At 50.5% G+C, this 18,650-nt stretch overlaps 2 protein-coding genes across 4 annotated transcripts; one reads left to right on the top strand and one right to left on the bottom strand.

Moving 5' to 3' along the window:
• The first annotated feature begins 4,523 nt into the window (after positions 1–4,523).
• On the top strand, positions 4,524–13,762 carry SERHL2 (serine hydrolase like 2). 3 transcript variants are annotated; one of them, XM_064702268.1, is made up of 12 exons: positions 4,524–4,779; positions 6,185–6,408; positions 6,480–6,593; positions 7,565–7,606; positions 8,339–8,358; positions 8,544–8,618; positions 9,398–9,507; positions 9,783–9,862; positions 10,193–10,227; positions 10,987–11,063; positions 12,513–12,606; positions 12,964–13,762. In XM_064702268.1, the coding sequence occupies exons 2-12, from the start codon at positions 6,261–6,263 to the stop codon at positions 13,078–13,080; spliced, it is 912 nt and encodes a 303-aa protein (XP_064558338.1). In that variant the 5' UTR covers positions 4,524–4,779; positions 6,185–6,260; the 3' UTR covers positions 13,081–13,762. The 3 variants fall into 3 exon arrangements, with proteins under 3 accessions (XP_064558338.1, XP_064558339.1, XP_064558340.1); XM_064702269.1 differs by lacking the exon at positions 4,524–4,779 and adding an exon at positions 5,009–5,505; XM_064702270.1 differs by lacking the exon at positions 4,524–4,779 and adding an exon at positions 5,784–5,802.
• An 879-nt stretch (positions 13,763–14,641) lies between these two features.
• Positions 14,642–18,150, bottom strand: RRP7A (ribosomal RNA processing 7 homolog A). Its single transcript, XM_064702272.1, has 7 exons — positions 18,048–18,150; positions 17,574–17,716; positions 17,277–17,402; positions 16,883–17,006; positions 16,177–16,274; positions 15,579–15,777; positions 14,642–15,124 (listed from the first exon to the last, which is right to left on the bottom strand). Exons 1-7 carry the CDS (start codon positions 18,097–18,099, stop codon positions 15,039–15,041), a joined length of 828 nt encoding a protein of 275 aa, XP_064558342.1. The 5' UTR covers positions 18,100–18,150; the 3' UTR covers positions 14,642–15,038.
• Between the last annotated feature and the right edge of the window lie 500 nt (positions 18,151–18,650).

Here is an 18,650-nt window from a genome sequence, read left to right as displayed (position 1 = left end):
CACCCGTAATCACCTCCATGGAATTAGCACACACAATATAATCTCCTGCAATATAATCTCATTACACCTGTTCCTCATTCCCTGCTTGTACATCAGGGAATGGAATGAGCCTGTCAGACTGCACTGGGGGCTCACACTCAGCTGCTGCTCTGCTCTGAGTCAGCCCTTCACCAGAGTCACTTCTTCCACAAACAGCATGGCCAGATCAAAAGTGTGGAATAACTCACCATTGGACTGTTTCAAAACCTCCCCTTACATGCTTGTATCAACTTTAATATTTTGACACTTGCTGCCTAGTCAATTCTCAGTCAGATTACTACAAAATGTGTTAATTTGGTATCATTCCAGTGTTTTAAAAATCAAAACACAGTGTAAGATTGTGTCCATTTCCTTGCTGGAGAGCTATTACTTCAACAGTTTTTACTTTTGTCAGCCAAATCCATAATCCAAATCTGTAACTTACATCTCCAAAAGTTCCCAAGCAGTTTTATAGATATTTTTCCATAAACACACGAGACTTAGTGTTAACTAGAACTTTTCCCTTGTTTTTAAATGATCCTAGTGCCTGCTATTTCCTTATTCTGTCGGAGGTCAATCAGGAGCTGGTAGGCCTGTAATTACAAGTGTCAGATTACTTATGGTTTTCACTATTATTTAATCTCAGCCTATAGGGAATCTGCCAGATTTTCCAAGTGAAAGATGGTTAAATCTAGACAAGAGCTGGAGAGAAACTTCTCTTCTTCCCCTGCCACTTCATACATTAAATTAGGTGCATGCTCTAAAGGTGGGTATGGGTTTTGTAGAGATTTGGAGAGTAGCTCACCTCTCAAGTTAATCTAAACAGGCCCAGGGGATGGGAACCAGCAGAGACTCCTGAATCTGTCCCAAATATAATAGACTTTCTGATTAAAGAGGAAATGGAAAGCTGAGACTGGAAAGAGTTTATTTGTATGATGGGTGCTCATATATAATTTATATGCAATAAATGTTTCTAGCCATTTCATTAGCTGCAAATAAAGTGATATAAATGTGCACCACTTGGGCCTGATGCATGGTGTGTGCCTGGGGCTGCTTCCAGCTGAATGGTAGTGGTTCATGTGGGAATGATTTAACACCCCAGCAGCCCCACTACCCAAATTATGCTGCAGGTGAATCCCTGAAGTAGATGCATTTCACTTTTTAAACCACTCATTGCTTGGCTTAAGACAGAGATTTCCATTTAAATTATCATATTGGCCTCAGACTGTGGTGGGTAAAGAGCCAGCATCTCTTTGTCTCTCCCACCTTCTGCACAGCTGGAGAGCTCTGGAAAAATTGAGTTTAGCTCAGTTGGTTACAGCATGATGCCAATAAACAAGGAACACAACAGATCTGAAGCAAGGGGGAGAAACTAATCTAAGCCATCACAGCATTTGTTTTGCACTTAATATGTAAGCAACTTTTTCGACCAGAAATTCACATAAATGAAATTCAACAAGAAAATAAGGAAAACCAAAGAAAAAGTACACCACAGAAGGTACCTGGATGAGTCTGTTGCTGTTGAGCAGAGCCCAGAGATCATGGAATGATATCCTACCCCAACTCTTCCTACCTGGGCAGCTCATTTAAACTCTTGAGACTCCCTGGGACCATCTCCAAGGCAAGCAGGATTTGTAGCTGGAGCTCAAACTAAAGCATGTGAGCCAGCATGTTGGAGCTGCTTGCATGATAACGTGCTTGCCTGTGATCACTTTTCTTTTCCTGTCCACTATAGATTGCAGCATATGCTCACAACATGGGGCTTTGTATAGAGGTGTGTCCTCTATGTATGCTCTGAAAGAAATCAGTTAAGCTAGCAATAGCATGCATTTTTTTATTTGTATAACCACACATGAGAAATTGGGGTGCAGGACTATGACTAATAAATCAACATAAATAGATCAATATGTCAGTACTTCAGTGCTCAAATCCAACCAGCTATGGGGAATTTGTCCCCTGGTAGCAATCAATCTGCTGTACTTAAAGTTTCCTCACCAGATCTGCAGCTAGCACAAACTGATCAATGCTGTTCCAAGTCAGTGGAGCATAACAGCTTTGCATGTCCCAGTGTTCACCCTTGCAGGTACCCTGCTCCTTTGCAAGGACACAGAGGTTAAATTACTCTTTGCTAAGCACATGGGATATCTCACACTAACTCACAGTTCTTTACTCAAAACCAGCCTTTCTTACCACGAATCCACTTAGCCCAGCCAAATCCAGTTTGGTCCTCCACGAGCAGCAATTCCACTGCAGTGGCCTGTGGCACTTACTAGAAGTAGCAGCAGCAAAATTACTTCTGTGAGCCATCCAAGTTCTGCTGTGCATCCTGCATAGGGCCCTCCCCCTGGGGGGGTTCCAGGCTGTGCTGGGGGAGATGCACAGTCTTGTAAGATGTTGGGCTGCTCTTTTAGAGGGGTGAGTAGCATCACTAGAGAAGGTATGAGGGACCTGGAGGACAGCTCAACAATAGGGCTTTGGGTAATAGGGTGACAGTCTTGCCACTGAGGGGAGGGCACAGAGCACATCCCAGTGCAATCTTCTCCACTAGGAGCTCCATCTGAAATCACCTGCTCCTCATCATTTCTGTGAGGAATGCTTCCTTTCCCATCAGGCGGTTGCTGATGGAGCCTCCTGCCAGAAGTGATTTAGGATGAAGGTCACAGGAGTCTAGTGTCACTAGAGAATGCATTATTCCCACCTGAGTGCCAGAATAATCTCTGTGACCCAAAACAACAAGAGCCCAGATCCTACTGGCTGCTGGAATGGGGGAGAGAGCCCAGTGTGGTGGTCCAAGACCTGTGGGTGGTGATGGATATACTGCCAGGGAAGCATTTACAGCAGGATACCAGGATTCTCCCAAACAAGGCTTGTGCCCAACAACTGGTATTAGGTAGAGATCAGGTAGAGCTCCAGCATGTAGCTCTCAGGGGATGTTCCTTGTGGGTACAAGTTCTTGGAGGTGAAGTTCCCCATGGCCCAAGCACAGGCGGTAGCCCAGGCCTGGGGACAGTCTGTGCTGTGCTTGCATGGTTGGCTGGACAATGCCACCACCTTCAGTGGGCTCATTTCACTGCTCCCCAGAAGTGAGTCAGGCTCACGAGTGGCAATGGATTTTCCTGGCCATGACCCGTTGTCCCACAAACCACGGGAGTGTGTGCCAACAGTAAATAACTTTTCATGGCACAGGTCCTCTTCCTCATCAGTCATGCCATAGACTGCAGAATCACAAGCCTAGCAGCAGGCATTGCCTAACAGTTACATTGCCTAACAATTACACTGCCGTCTGGTGGCTTCTTTAGGAGGAATTCCAGGAATTCACAGGAGGGCCCTGCCCTCCATTAGCCGCAGCCAGCTATTTGATCATTGTTCATTATTATTGAGTGCATTTTACCAATCTGTTCTGCCAAGCTGTCTCTTGCTTTTCACCTTTTGTAATCAGCCACCCACCTCTGAAAGTTGTAGGAGAGAAGCTGTAGAAATTACTGTGGCCTCTCTCCTTCTGCAAGGCTCCCCAGCCCTTGTAGTCTGCTTTCCTTGTTCCTTCAGTATGGAGGCTTAAGGAAAAGCAAGGCACTGGACACTTTGCAAACCTGTAAAAATTCATGTTCTGATTTCCTTTCTAATGGCTCACATGGAGAGCAGGCTGTGAGCTACACAGTGCACTTGTTTCTTCTCAGTGATGGATTCCAAGGTTATGTTTCAACTGCTGTGGTGCAGAGCCCATTTTGCCAGGATGAGTTAGAGCTAGGCAGGAGAAATAGGGCTCTAAGCTTCTACACTGGTTTCTTTCAAGCTTTTTAGGCTATTCTGAAAATATATTGTGTAATTTAGGAGACTGATGTGCTGAACTGAGTATAGGGCTTCCAGTTACCAATATAAAAATGATTCCCTAAGAACATACATTAATTCTACTTCCCTCAACTGTTCCAGCAAGGGGTCCCACTGCTCACAGTGCAATTTGACTTTGCTTCCTTTGACCGCAGAGTCCTTGACTGAAGAGGAATGGTTGTGGTCTGCATTAGGCTTAGCAGACTGCCTGCTGGATGGAATGAGAGGCACCAGCAAGTAGCCACACTTGGGTATGTGCTTCCTTGAAACTTGGTCTATGCAGACATCACCTTTTTGGGCAATTAATGAGGCAAACCATATAGAAACCTCTCCATCTGAGAGGGGTCTGTTTTTTTCTGGTTTTGCAGAAGAGGAGTGGAGTGGCTGAGGCAGTGCTGTCTGCTGTGCATCTGTGGCGGCTTGGCCCTGTAGTAGAGTCAGTTCACTGCGACAGGTCACAGTATGGGAGGGTGACTCTTGTCCCTGAAGCACCATGATTCCAGAAAGCGTTAGGAGTTCAGAAGAGTCTCTCCATCAGAGAATGACAGAAGTTCAGTGTCAATGTCAAGCACGGGGCCCGTTTGATGTCAACATGAAGCTCCTGGGTCACAGTTAAAACATCTCACACTGTGTCACCACACTACAGGCAGTTTCCATCGTCAGTAATGTGTCTGGAGTAGTCAAGGATGCAGCCATACTTCCTTGATTTCGACTCCTCAGAGATTCCCATCACGCCCAGGAGGTTGTTCGCAGCTCCAGACGCCACAGCCATCGTTAAGTTCCCGTTCCTCTTACCGAGCCCGACGCACTCGGAGGCGGGGGCCGGGGCGCCCCAGGGAGGCGGGCAGCGGGGCGGTGCAGCCCGCCCTGCCCTGCCCGGCCCGGCTCGGCCCTGCCGCCGCCTCTGCTCAGCCGGCCCGGCCGCACGGAGCGGTAGGAGGGGGCCGGGATGTGGCGGGAGGGCGACGAGGGGGGAGGGGGCCGGGTCGGCCGTGGTGTTCCGGGGACTGCTCTCGGCGCCGGCCGGAGGTCGGTCCCCGGGCAGCCCTTCCCCGGGGCCGGGAGCAGGACCGGGAGCCGGCGCTCCAGGGCGCCCCGAGGCGAAGGCCCGGCTGTAGCGGCGCCTCCTGCCCGCCTAGGGAGGCCTTAGCCCGGGGCCGGGGCGATCCCAGGGCCGGAGCCCCGCTGGGCCCAGGCAGGACTGCCTGGGACGGCCATCAGGCTCTGCCAGGAGCCTGGGCCCTCAGGACAGGGCAGGTCAATGGTCACACTATGGGAAGTCAGCCCACGGTTGTTTGTCAGGATCTGGCCCGGCGAGGGCAACTGGGATCAGACACAGCCCCGAAATCAGCAGGCTGGGCCACGGTTCCTGCGGCGGGGGCGTTGCTGATGGACACCGGCACTGCTGCAGCGCTGCTGCGGCTGGTCCTGGGCCGAGCCTAAACACAGTCATGGGGAGCCCCCAGGCTTGGCTCATTGGGACCATCAGGGCCCTGACAGCAGCCGACCCCCTCCATCCTCACTCCTTAGAGAGGCATGGGCTCCAGAGGGACTTGCTGTAGAGTGATTTAATTGCTGTGCGGTCTCAGAGGGCTAATTAAGGGAGCAGATACGCAAGACAAGTCACTTGGAAGGGGAGATGACATGAAAGACTTGGAGGTAGGCAGGTTGCCTGTGGCTTGTGGGTGAAAGGGAAATGTTTAAACCACCATTGGAAGGTCGCCAGAGGCTGAGTTCACTCAGGAGCTGGTGCTTGAGCAAGGGTCAGTAATTGCCAGGTAAATGAGATGGTTTGAGATTGAGCAAATGCCTGGCAGGTTGTGGACCCATATCCCATGCAGAAGTCCCTGGCCCTGAGGGGTGCACAGGCAGGTGGCAGCAGTGACCTGCTGTGCAGCATGGAGCCAGCTGCTCTAGCAAATGTGCCAAGCTGTGGTGCGAAAGAGAAGCACCAAGGTAAAAGAGGGCAAGGTGGTAACAATCTAATGCTGGAGGCAGCATCCTTATTCCCCAAACTGTCTTCTTGGCCCAGGACAGGTGCCTGGCTGACTGCAGCTAGCTGGGGGAATTCTGCATGGTTCCCTCTTGCTGGATCTCCTGTGCCTTCTGGTCAGGTTGCAGCTGCTGCAGAGACACAGAGAAGGCTTTCTCCTCCTGCATAGGGAAAGCTTATTTCTTCCTAGGAGCATAGCTAGTACGTGCTGGGAGGAGGATTCCCCAAACAGGCAGTCAGGAACGGCAGCTTGGGATGTTGAATGGGGAGCTGTAAATCATCAAGCTGCTAATTAAGACCACAGGAGACTGGTGAGTTACTAAAGACCTATATTACTCTTTTCAGAGCTCTAGACCATTAACAAGACCCCTGGGACCTTCTCAGAATACTGACTCTCCAAGGACATCACCCTGTTTTGGGCATGTTCTCAGAGTTGAAGTTCCCTGTGCCCTGGGGACATGTGGCAGCCAAGGCCTGGGGACCCTCAGAGGGACACCCTGTGCTGTGTTTGCATGGCTGGTTGGACAATGCCAACACCTTTGACAAGCTCATTCCGCTGCTCCCCAGAGGTAGGTGTGGCTCATCAGGATGGATTGTGTTGTGTGGCTGGGCTGCACATCTGATCCTCTTTCCCTTTCAGGTTGTTATTATGTGGCAATGGATTTTTCTGGCCATGGTTTGTCCTCCCACCGACCTGCAGGCTGTCCCTACCATTTCCTAGATTATGTGACCGATGTGCGCCGGGTGGCAGCAGGTGGGTACTGGAAGGAACCCTCGAGGGGGTGCTTGTGGAGGGGGTGCTGTATTGGTCCTGCTCTTTCCAACAAGCAAGCAGCACTTTCAGTTCCCCCTCCTTCTTTCCCTGTTGCTAGTGTTTCTGTACTAAAAAAGCTGTAGCGGTGAAGTGGTGGATGCAACTAAATGGTTTTGCCAGACAGGCTTTTTTTAAGCAGTCAGTGACTCCTAACCAGTGTTAGGTGTAAATTGGAAACTTCTGGTTCTCCCTGATGGCAGTTTACTACTTGCTTTAGTATTATGCAAAGAAATCTGAAAGTCAAAGTGTCTTGTACTCCTAATAACTCCTGATGTAACTGTCCATCTGTACATTTGGCACGTGTGATTTTAGATTCCCCATTCAGTACACAAAAGAGCCTCTAGAAGCTCTCAGAGGGTAAATCCCGTCTTTCAGTGAGGTATATTTCAGATGGGCAGCACTGATAAAGCTGTATTTTCCTATAAGCCTCCCAGAGTGCCCTAAAAATGGTCTGAAGAGCCTGATGTGCTAAATGGTGCAGAAAGCTTTCACTTGGAATCATACTTCCCTCAATGCAGCAGACCTGGCGCTGTGTCCTCACATGTCTTGCAGAATGCCCTGCAGCAGGATGCTCCGTAAAGGTTTCTCTCTTCCACCAGATGCTACCCAGTCAGGCTCCTCTGCTTCTTGCCAGTCTCGTATCTGGCAGTGAATGGAACTTTGCTGGAGTTTGTTTGACATATAGAGAGAACTTGAGAGCTGTATGACTTAACTACCATGAAAATGAGGTGGTAAATGCTCTTTTTCTTCAAAATCGGCCCACTTAGCTGCTTAGTTTCTGGATTAAGAAGCAAATGTGGTAGTACAAAAGCCCTCCTGGGAGAAAGGGCCCATGTCAGTTGAGAAGCAGCAAGATGTTGCTGCTCTGGTTTCTAACGCAGCACTGTGTGTTTTTCTCTTTTGCCATTTAGCCTTGCAGTGGAGACGGTTCACCCTGATGGGTCACAGTATGGGTAAGTGGCTCTAGTCCTTGTAAACTGTGAGATTAATAGAAAGCAGTAGATAATTAACTTCCAAGACATGTTGCTAGGAGCTGGGTTGGAATATTTATTATATTATGCCAAGTACAAGGTTCCTGCTTGAGTGATTCAAAAATCTCTGCCTGTGTTTGAAATGCCTGTTTTCAAGACCCTGCTGTACAGACAGTGGTAACTCTTGCTGTGAGCATTTCCCCCACCCACAGGACAGAACAGTGATTGGCAAAGAGGGGTGGTCTACACAGGAGAATTCACAGCAGGCCTTCCTGTCTGGTCCCCACAAAGCCTGGGAACAGACAGCCCGTTTGGTGGGCTGTAAAGCTGCCTGAGGGGAACTGGGCTCCAGCATCCATTCCTTTGAGCTTGGAATATTATTTGATTTTGCCACAATTTGGAGTTTGCTTCGCAGGGCTGCTCTGGTCACAGCTAACAGGACCTGCACACCAAGACATTTTAAACAGTAACTCCTCCTTGGACTTTGCTGCCTGAGGGAGGTGGAAATGGCACAAGATGGGGAACACAGCAGGTCAACAGCCCTGGTCTCTGCCTGCATGTTGTGGGCTGGGAGAGCTCCCCTCTCTACTGGGGTTTTGTCCCATGGTACAATGCACATTTTTATTTCTGAGGTGGCTCCTGCTGTGAGGAAGGTGAACTGCTGTTACCAGGGGCTATTCTGTGCATTACTGAGCACCCTTTTCTTCTTTGCAGGTGGGGCTGTGGCAGGAATGGTGAGTAAAGCATCATTTCTTCATGGGGTTGATTTCTGCAGCTGCAACAATAAACAGGACAGAAATGAAGGGGCAGACCTGGATCTCGGGAGGAGAGGCCCTTCCCTGACCCCTCTCCCGTGCAGCAGGATAGACATCACTCAGTGCTCAGCTTTTCATTTTCTTATTGTTTCATCTCTCCTCAGTTCTGTTTCCTTTATCCTGAGATGGTGGACAAGCTGATCCTGCTGGAAAGTCTTGGCTTTCTTCTAGCTCCAGAGGTTAGAGCTCATGTGTCTTTCCCTTCACTTTTTTAAAATACAAAAATATATGGTTTTTTTTCTTTTCCTCACTTGCTCAGAGAAAGCACTGATGTGACCACTTCCTGGCAGGTCACACAAGTCCTAGGGCTCTTCCTTTTGGCAGGCACTGATCTGCTCCTCGTTGCACAGACTGAAGTCTGTCCTTAGGGAGGCCCTTGGGGAACACTTGGTAGAGCTCCACATCCTGCAGTCCCTTAGCACTGAAATTTTCTTGTCTGTGCCAAGCCCTTGAACAAAGGAAACTGGAACCTCTGTCCAGGCAACTGCCAGGTGAGGTTATCTTTTTGCCAACAGCATGTTGGGTGACCTGGGTACAAGATTGGTAGATTTTTTTCTGTTCCTGGCAGTTCACAAAGCTACATTCCCAACTTGCCATCATTGCTACCAGATGCTGGAGCTTTCGCTGGCAGTAGTGGTTCAGAGAGACAAAACTAGTTCAGAGAGACAAAAAATACCAAACTTTGGAGAGTTGTCCTCAACTCAGAAGTGGGATAGGAAGGGTTAGAAAAGATGGAAAGGATAAAAGGTTAATAAGTTAATTACAGCAGTATTGCTGTATTTATTTAAAATGGCCTTTCTCCCAGAAATTGTGGGAGTTTTTTTTAATAAGATCCCCATAACTGATGCCAGTTCTGAGGGATGTTGAAGAGTGAAATTCTCTCTTCCCCTCTCCAATAAAGGGTAAAATCACTCAGAACAAAGGGGTTACTCCTCTTCCCTACCTCTCTGTGTTTCAGGACACTGAGGCATGGCTGAAATCAAAGAGGAGGGTGATCGACAGACTGCTGAGTCTGGAGGCAAAGCAGCAAACTCCTAAAGCACGGAGCCCTGAAGCAGCATTGCAGAGGTGGGTTCCCATCCATCCTCTTCATTTACTGCCTCCCCTCACCTTGACAGAGTTACAGCTGCACATATAAGAAAGGAAAACCTTCCCTGCATTTCACCTTTCAAGTCCTTTTCTGGAATCCCAGCATGACCTTTTGCTTCTGCTGCCAGAAGCTGCTGCTTCTTCCTGCTCCTTTCTGAAGCAGCCTGAGAGCTCACTGTCACCTTGTCATGGCATTTTTGCTTCACTTCCTCCCTTTTTCCAGCATCACGATCTCTCTGCCATGTCTCCCTCAGGCTTTTAGAAGCAAACAGCCATCTGACAGCAGAGGGTGGGGCAATCCTGCTGCAGCGAGGAGCAACTGAGACACCCGCTGGTAAGGGGCTGTGTGGTGCTGGGCCACTGCTGGGTGTGGGAAGGGACTGGTGCCAACAGCCATTGTCTTCTGCAGGGTACAGGGTGCCCTAGCTACAGATTTACACAGCCTGGATGGGATCAATTAAGTCTGGAGGCAGAGTTCTCCATTCCCAGCAGCTGAGTTTGGTGCTCAAATCCTAAAACAGCTAAAGAAAATAAATGTTAAAAAAAGGAGAAATTTGAATTAATCCTGTTCTTCCTATCTCAGAAAGTCTTGGGCAGACCCCAAAAGTGAGTTAAAACTGAACAACTCCTGCTCGTAAGAAAACCTTCTGTTTTTTCTTTCCAGGGCTGGTGTATAACAGAGACATGAGAGCCCGCACGGTGAGCACTGCTCTTCTGCCATGCCCCCTGCTACTTGGGAGCCCTGAGCTCACAGAACACTCACAGAGAGAATGCCTGCTCACTGAGCTAGGCCCTGCCTCCACCCAGCTGCTTACTTTCTGCTCCCCGAATTCCCACATGTCCTCTAAATGCTGCTTTTAAAAGAGCCTGCACTTGATCATTGATTCAGCTTACAGAGTCACTGGAAAATGTTACTGTTTGTTTTTTTTAGAAGTTCCTCTGCCCCAAGGCCTCCTGGCCACATTTTCCTACTGTTATAACTCTTCAGGCAGCAGATGGATGGGTGCTTTCTGTCTGCATGTCAGGTGACCTGAATAAGAAGGGGAGTGGAACAAAGTCCTTAGGTTTGCTGTTTTGATAGTTTTGTGGCACTTTTAAGCAACTAGGGCCTCCTCTATCTGTGCTACTGCCAGGATATGGAAGCCAGGGTAATGTACTCTCTCTCCTTTTTAGTAAAATGAGTTTTAAAGCTTTTCTCTATGAGATCATTCCCATATGTGCTGCAGCCCAGCAGGCAGTGTTGTTGGCAGCCCTGAAACACAGCTGGACAGAAGGAGCCTTTGCAGAGCCATCTACTCCTGTGTGCAGCCTGGATGCTTGTCATGTCCCAGCATGGAAGCTTCAGGGCCACAGTTACTTCTACCTTCAGAGCTACTTGTACAGGAGAGCTTGGGGACACCCTCTGCCCCCAGCTGCTGTCCCTGAGCTTTGACACTTTCCCTCGCTTTGCACCTGCAGCAGAGTCGAGAGTTCTTCACGGTGGAGCAGTGTGTGAAGCTCCTGCAGAAGATCCAGGACCGTGTTCTCATCATTATGTGAGTGAGGCACAAACCATACCAACCCTTGCTGTCTCCCTCAGTGCAAGGAATGAAGGCTAGGAAGGAGTCCTCCACTACCCCTTCCTCTGCACTAGTCATCCAGGCTTTTGGCCAGCTGGTGTAACAGTACAGCTTCACATGTGAGAAGTATTTCCCAGTTCCCCACCACTGCCCTGGGTTGGGTAGGCTCCTGGAGAAGGCAGACAGCAACTGGAACATCCTCCCAGCCTGGCACTCTGCTTTCAGGCTGGGACTCCCTGGTGCAAGGCTGAGGAAATGTTAGTCCTGCCCCATCTTCCCCATGCTCTTGGCTTCACAATCCCACCTCACAACTTTCCATTCCTTGGCACTGCAGCAAGGGGCCAGCCTGGCAAATATGTCACCCTCCACAGCACCACACCTACTTGCTATCCTCCTGACCTGACTCTACCCCAGTCAGGAACCCATCCTGCCCCCTTCTCCAGGCCCCAAAACCTCTTGCCTGAGCAAACAGGTGGAACTCTAGAGCAGTCTCCATCTCTTCCAGCTACTCCTGAAGCCCCTGGTCTGACTGAGCTCCTGCAAGCTCTCTTCTGTGGCACCTGGGGCAAGCAGCTCTGGGGACAGGGCCAGTGGCTTGCCAAGTTGTTATAAAGCTGTCTGGGTGCACAGCTTGTTCTGCAAGTCGTCCTCTGCCTTTTCCCATCTCCTTCAAGGGCAAGGTGTGCAGGGCTCTGGCTGCCTTGGCTGGTGGGGTGCTGTTAGAAGATTGTCTAGGAAACAAGAAGTGCTAGCAGTTGAGAAAAGAGGTACAGTTTTGACTTCCCTGATCTGTTTTAATATCCTAACTGCTTCAGGTTATTCCTGCTTGTCCAGAAATGTAATATTGTGCTGAGGTCAAGTCCTCTGTGCCATAGAAATGTCACTGAGCCTGAGATGTCCGCTTGTCCCATGACCAGCAGAGTAGGAGACAGCAAGATCTTAGCTCTGCAGGAGATGTAATGCTGACTTCTCCAGAGCAACTGCCCTGGTACCCGCCTCTCTGAGCAGGGCATAACTTGGTTAAATAAGCAGCAAAGAGAGGCAGCATGGACTGAGGGGAGATGTGGAAACTCTGAGGAAGGAAGAAGTTAAGAGCAGAAGGCAGAGCAGGGAATGATGTTTCCACACCAGTTACAGAGCCAGCCCTGGGAGGACAATATTTAGCCAGTCCCCACACTGATACCACTAGGCAGTCACCTAAGGTTTTAGACCTTTTAGTTTGATATAAAATGGCTACTTAGCCAAGCTGGGTGGTGCACTCTGACTACCATGTATGGCCCTGTCGCCTGCTGCATGTGAGCAGCCTGGGAAGAACAGCTGAGTTTGTCACCCTGCTGTCTTGGGAACACTGATTCTACCCAGGACAGCCACAAAGACAAATGGAGGCACACTGGGTGCTGAACTGAGCCTCACTGTTGTTTTCAGATCACAAGATGGACTCTTGGTACCACACAACCTACCGAGCAGAAATCACTTTGTGAAAGCCCTGCAGGAGGCATTCGAGTCTAACCTCAAAGAGGTGAGAGCAAATGTCACCTCCTTGCACCTCGATTGGCCACCAGCCTGGGAGCAGCAGCTGGGAAGCAGCTGACCTTGGTGGGCACCCTCCAGGAGGTGATTTGTCCTGAACAGCACAGCCCTCACATGGGGAAGGGGGTGGGGGAGTGTGTGCAGTCAGGGGAGGAAGTCAACTTTGTTACTGCTGCCAAAGTCCCAGGTTAGTACTGCCCTCTGCACCCAGCTCTTCCCTGGTCCTCCCATCTCCGTCCTGCCTCACTGCCCTGTCCCTTCCTATGAGTGTCACACAGCACTGTGTGCTTCAGGGAACACTTTCTTGGTCCACATCTTAACATCATCTTGTGTTCTTTCCCTCCAGCACATCCAGCTAGCAGAAGTGCCTGGGAGTCATTTTGTGCACCTGAATGAGCCCGAGGTGGTATCTGGGATCATCAGCAACTTCCTGACAGCACAGAACACCAGGGCCAGACTCTAGGAAGCCCTCACAGCTGCAGCAGTCCAGGAGAACTGGGAGCTAACAAGCAAGCTCCAGAATTGACACCATTCCTACCTCCCATCCAGCATTAGATTGTGATAATCTTTCCTATGCTTAGCTCACTGCAGGGTGGAAGCAGGTCTGCCAGGGGTACTCTGAAGGAGAGCTGAGCAAAGTATCTCATTTGCCAAAGGGAGAAGGAATCCTTGCTCTACTTCCAGCTCTGTGAGTACAGGGATAGAGGCCCAGAGTGGCCTTCCCCCTGGCTTACTCCAAACTTGCACCCTGAAACAGAGCAGAACACAAGGCAGAGGCATCACCTGTGACAGCAGCAGCACCCCAGCTTAGGCACTGCAATAGAGGTGGCTCATCTTGCCTCCTAGCTGAGGATGGTGCAGACAGGCTGCTCCCAGGATTTAACCTGCTGAAAAACAAGGAAAGTGTTCTGCTTCTCTGCTTGCTTCCATAGATGCCTGAGCTTAGAGGGCCTCAGTGTCTCTGTTCCATTGTGAGAACTACTGTTTAAGAATCAGCCTAAATGAGAGCTCACCTGTGCAGAGAAGGCCATTTTAATGAATGCTAGAGAATCCTTAATCCTCTAGCTGAAGCAGCTGGGAGAACTACAAATTACGGAAAAGTTGGCAGAGACAATTTCTGTCCTAAATAAAGATTAATATTCCGATGTTAAGTCCATCTTCTTGACTCTAGAGGAGAACAAACCTCCTTTCTCTTTCAGGCTGCTCACCCAGGCAGCTGAAATGCATCTTGGGAGGCAGCATTTTTACACACTGTCTGCCTTAGGTAGGCCTTATTAAGGATCTGCCTCCCAGTTAAATTGATGCAAAATCCCACTGAAGCAGGCAGGCCTGTCATCTCTGCAAGCAAGGCAAACTGTATTTGCAGTTGGTTTTTTGGAGAGGGTAAATACATTTTATCTCAGCTCTCTGGAATTTACCACCATTTCCACCTTACATTCATGGTCACATCTCTAGTGAGGCTGCATACAGTAAAATAAATGTATAAAAGCCTGGGACTGGGTGGGTTACTTTGATCACAGACCTCCCACTATTCCAGAGCTGCACAAATGCTATAGGAGCAGCACAAACCCATTGCCCCACACCTAAACATGCCTGGTACCATCCTTACCTGCCTTCTGTGGGCTGGGGACAGGTTAAGTGGAAACGGGGTGTGCAGAGTCTGGTTTTTCCTTCCAAACCTGCTGCTCAAAGTGGCATTTGTTCTTGCAACAGTGCTGGGTGTTAGGAAATACCCATGGCCTAGACGTGGCTGCAGAGCTCCATGCACAGCTGGATGACTGGGCACTGCCACACTTGGCCAGGGAGGGAATCACCAAGAGAAGGGGTAGGGCTCTCTACCAAACCACTGATCTTTCCTTGTGACAAGTCGCAGTTAGGTTTTTCCTAAAGTCACTTCCCTCATTCCTTCAATAAAATGTGCAAAGGAGCACCGGGTTACAAGCCAGGATTTTTACCACCACCCCAGCACACAGGAAGCTGTTTCCCACAGGAGACCAGAGAGGAGAGAGAAGCATTCATTCCCATGTTCTGAAAACAGTAGCAACAGTTTATTTACAGTTCTTCAGCCATTCCCTGCCCCTGCAGAGGCTGTGTTAGATCAATCCCAGTTTTCACCAAGTTTTAGGAGGTGTAGTTTTGGGTGGCAGGGAGATGCAGGTTGTCACAGGATGTGCCTCAGCCCCTTGACCTGAGCACCCTGAGAAGTGGTGCCATGCGGCTGAATGACAAGAGCAGGTGGATACTGGTGCAAGTAAAGGGAACTCTCCTCCAGCAGCAGTTGCTGGGACCTCCCATTTCAGATCCAAAGGTAGAGGCAACCCAAAGCTGCCTTAATTCCTCAAAATCCTTTGACAAATGGAGTCAGTAGGCATCTCTCCTACTCTCTCCAGCACAGGCACCTGAAGAATAGCTCAGCACAACCTAGTATGGCCGAAACTTGCGCTGGGCTCGCATCAGTGCAATCCTCTGCTTGTCCTCCTCAAATTTTTTCCTCAACTGGGCAATGTCTAAAACATAGAAAAAGAGAAAGAACAGGTGACACGAGAGCAGCAGATCTCCCTCTCCTGTGAGCTTCACTTCCACACACTAGAGGAGCAGCTCAGTCCCAGCCACTTCCCAGAGCAGGTCCTTTTGCACCTTAGCTGAATGCCAAGCTGGGGTTCAGCTGTTCATCTCCGGTGGTGCTGCAGCTCCCTCTTGGGGAGGAATTGGCTAGTTTCCCCCTTCAATCGCTGCCTTTGTGCAGACTGAATAAGCACCTCTTGGAAAACCACACCCTCCCACAAAATATTCCAGTAGCCCTTGCTAGGACAGATGGTGGCAAGGGGCCATTCAGATCCAGCCAGCCAGTTGCTTAGTGGCAGCTGGATGTCACCTGCCCTGAAGGCAGAAGGATGCTCTTCGGGCCACGGTGTGAGAGCCAAGGCCCAGGCAGGGGCAGGAGGAGACTTGCACACTCACGCTCTCTCTTGGTCTCGCGATGCTGCCAGGCATAGAAGTTGAGCAGTTCTTTGCGGGCCCTCTTCTGTTTCTCCCTCTCCAGCACGCGCAGGTTGGCAGCCTCTGTCCGGGGCAGGCCGGGCTTCCGGCCCTTCCGCGTCACCTTCACCCAGCCCTCCTCATCCGGAACACCCTCCTCCAGGGCTGCTTTGGCTTCTTCCTGCAGCGACAGGAGGGTGAGGCAGCCCCGTGCAGAGGCACAGCCTAATGCACAACTCCCCGCAGCCCTCCCTTAAACACGGGCAAAGGTACAGCTCCTGCTTCCACACAAGATTTAAAGAAAGGCATGGGATCAGGGCTGCAGGCATTCAGCTCTCAGCTTGTCAGCCACAAACCAATTTATTTGTGGGTATCTGTTGTAAGCCCTAGGGGAAGGGTCAGGGGGTGCAGACCAAGCCTGGGTCTGACTGCCCACCAGCAACTGGGAGTTAAAAACCCTCTGCCAAACAGAGAGACCCTCAGCCCTTTCCACTATGGCTAGAGCACTGAGAAATCTCTCTTCTTTCCCTCTGCCCCAAGAAATCTGCTTAGCTGGGTTCTCTCCCTAGCCTGGCCTCACCTCTGCCACCTTTTTATCATAGTCTTGCATGTAGGCATCCACCTCAGCCTTCAGCTCCTTCGGATCCACGATGGAGGCCTCATAGCTGGCGATCCACTCTGAGACAGAGAGGGCACAAGACAGCAGCAGCTGCTTTAGAAGCAGGTAGTGTGGTGCTTTTGGGCAGCTCTAGAGGGAACTCTAGCATGGGGGAAGGACATACTGTTCCCATTTGTGTTCAGCTTCCCCCCTGCCACAGCTCAAATAGACTTGGCTGTGAGCACAATCAAGATGCCACGGGAAGAGTTTGCAACCTGCCCAGGCAGAAGTGGGCTAGCCTTAACCCTAAGGGGCACAAAATTCAGGGCTGTGCTTCTATCAAGCCATTACACGGGAAGTGCTGTCAACTTGACAGACATCTGGGGCCTGTTGTAGGAGTCTGGTCGCCATTTTGAGGACAAGATGCAGACAGTATCTCTGAATCTATGCAATAGGGACATGAAAAAATGTCAGGGAAAAAGGACCCTTCCAAGTGTCCCCACTCTCCCATAGGGTCACTGGACCAGACTTCAAAAAGATTACTACCCAGTGAATAATGAAAGAACACAAAACACTGAACATCCCCCAGCTTAGAACAAAATGGGACATGCAGGGTAGAATTCAGCAAGCAATGAGTATAGTTCTTGCCCAGCATTAACCCACAGAAAGATAGCCAGAGCTGACATACTGCTAATGCCGGTTTTCACAGGGTGGCTCTCTGTTGATATTAGCAAGGGACCTTCCTGTGATAGAGCCTTGGCTGCCTGGACAGCTGCTGGTTTCCTGAACACCACATATGCTACTTGAAATCCCTAAAAGAAAAAAAAACACCCAAGTGAGTCAGATTATGTAAGAGAAATTGGCAATAGAGCAAGGAACTGCAGTACAAATAACTTAAAATAAAAATCAAACCACAAAAGGCAGTAGGATAGCAAAAAAAAGACAGTGTAAACTTAAGTAAGTGATCATGCACCCAATGCCCCATAAGGTTTCCTGCGACTCGTGTTCTGAAGAGAACCATTCAGTACTTGCCATCTTCTTCCACTGAACCATCAGTATTCCTTTCCCCTGCCCAAGTTTACCTTTAGAGTTTTGTGGTCAAAGAATTTCGATGCCAGTTTATCTTTTTTCTCTCCTGGCCCTGGCTTGTCACAGATGTCCACAGACTGCACATGCCCGCAGCGGGAGAACAGCCTAGACAAAGAGTCCTTAAAAGGGAGAGTAAGAGAAAACACGCGGTTCAGTGCAGCAGGAGCGATGCCTCCCTCGAACAGCCGGCACAGCTCTCCGGGCGGCTCCCCGAGCCCAGCAGCCCCGAGGCACAGGCCGGCTCCGGGGCCCCCAAGCCCTGCCCTCGGCCCCCAGCCGCCCCCACTCACCGGGCCGCAGTACGGGGGCACGTTGAGGACGAAGAGGGTGCGGCGAGGCGGGTGTGCGGTGTCGGCCCCTTCCCGTACCTGGTGCTCCTTCACCAACAGGCAGTGGTGCGAGCGCTGCCGCTCCGCGAACTTCACCGCCAGAGCTGCGAGGGACGCACCGCTCTGAGACGCCCCGGCCCCGCTCCCGCGCTGCCCCCCACCCGCGTATCCCGCCGGCCCCGCTCCCGGTGCCCCTCGCCGCCCCTCACCCCTGTATCCCGCCGGCACCGCTCCCGGGGCCCCGCGCTGCCCCTCACCCGCGTATCCCGGTGCCCGGCACTTCTCCTCACCCGCGCATCCTCCCCGGCCCCGCTCCCGGTGCCCCGCGCTACCCCTCACTCGCGTATCCCGCCGGCCCCGCTCCCGGTGCCCCGCGCTGCCCCTCAACCCCGTATCCCGCCGGCCCCGCTCCCGGTGCCCCGCGCTGCCCCTCACCCGCGTATCCCGCCGGCACCGCTCCCACCGCACGCCCCGTGGCGGCCGCCATCTTGTCTGCGCGCGGCGGCGCGGGGGCCGCCGGGAGCTGTAGTTCCCGGGCGCGGCGCGGCCCGGCCCTGCTAATGGCGGCGGCTGGAGTCGCCGCAGCCGCGGGGTTATGTTTTTGTAAAAAGAGTGAAAAACTCACGCACTGTCTGTAATCTGAGAGAGGCAAGTAAATCTTAAAGAGATGTAGAAACATTCAAAGGGAATTGTTTTTAAAGACTCTTGTTAATTAAAAAAACTCAAAAAACCTTTGCAGACGAACTTGTAATGGAAGACAGAACCATTTTAAAAATACTGAAGCAAGGCTAATGTAGGAGGTGACAAAATATGACACGACATGGAGAATTGATCCAACCAAATATCAAGTTAATGATCATTATTGGAAGGTACATGCAAAAGCTATGAAAATATACCAAACTTGCACATTGTGGCATCACTTCAGAAGTCCTCACATTTTTGAAATAAAAGAAACCCAAAATAAACAAAAGAAACACCATTACAAATTACCTACCACCTGTCCTGGCCAACCATTTAATTTAATGTCTAAATTAACGC

The sequence above is a fragment of the Zonotrichia leucophrys genome, chromosome 1A (genome assembly GCF_028769735.1).
Source record: "Zonotrichia leucophrys gambelii isolate GWCS_2022_RI chromosome 1A, RI_Zleu_2.0, whole genome shotgun sequence".
Taxonomy (NCBI): Eukaryota; Metazoa; Chordata; class Aves; order Passeriformes; family Passerellidae; genus Zonotrichia; species Zonotrichia leucophrys.
Note: the sequence above shows the minus strand (reverse complement) of the source record. Positions and strands in the feature narration are given on the sequence as shown.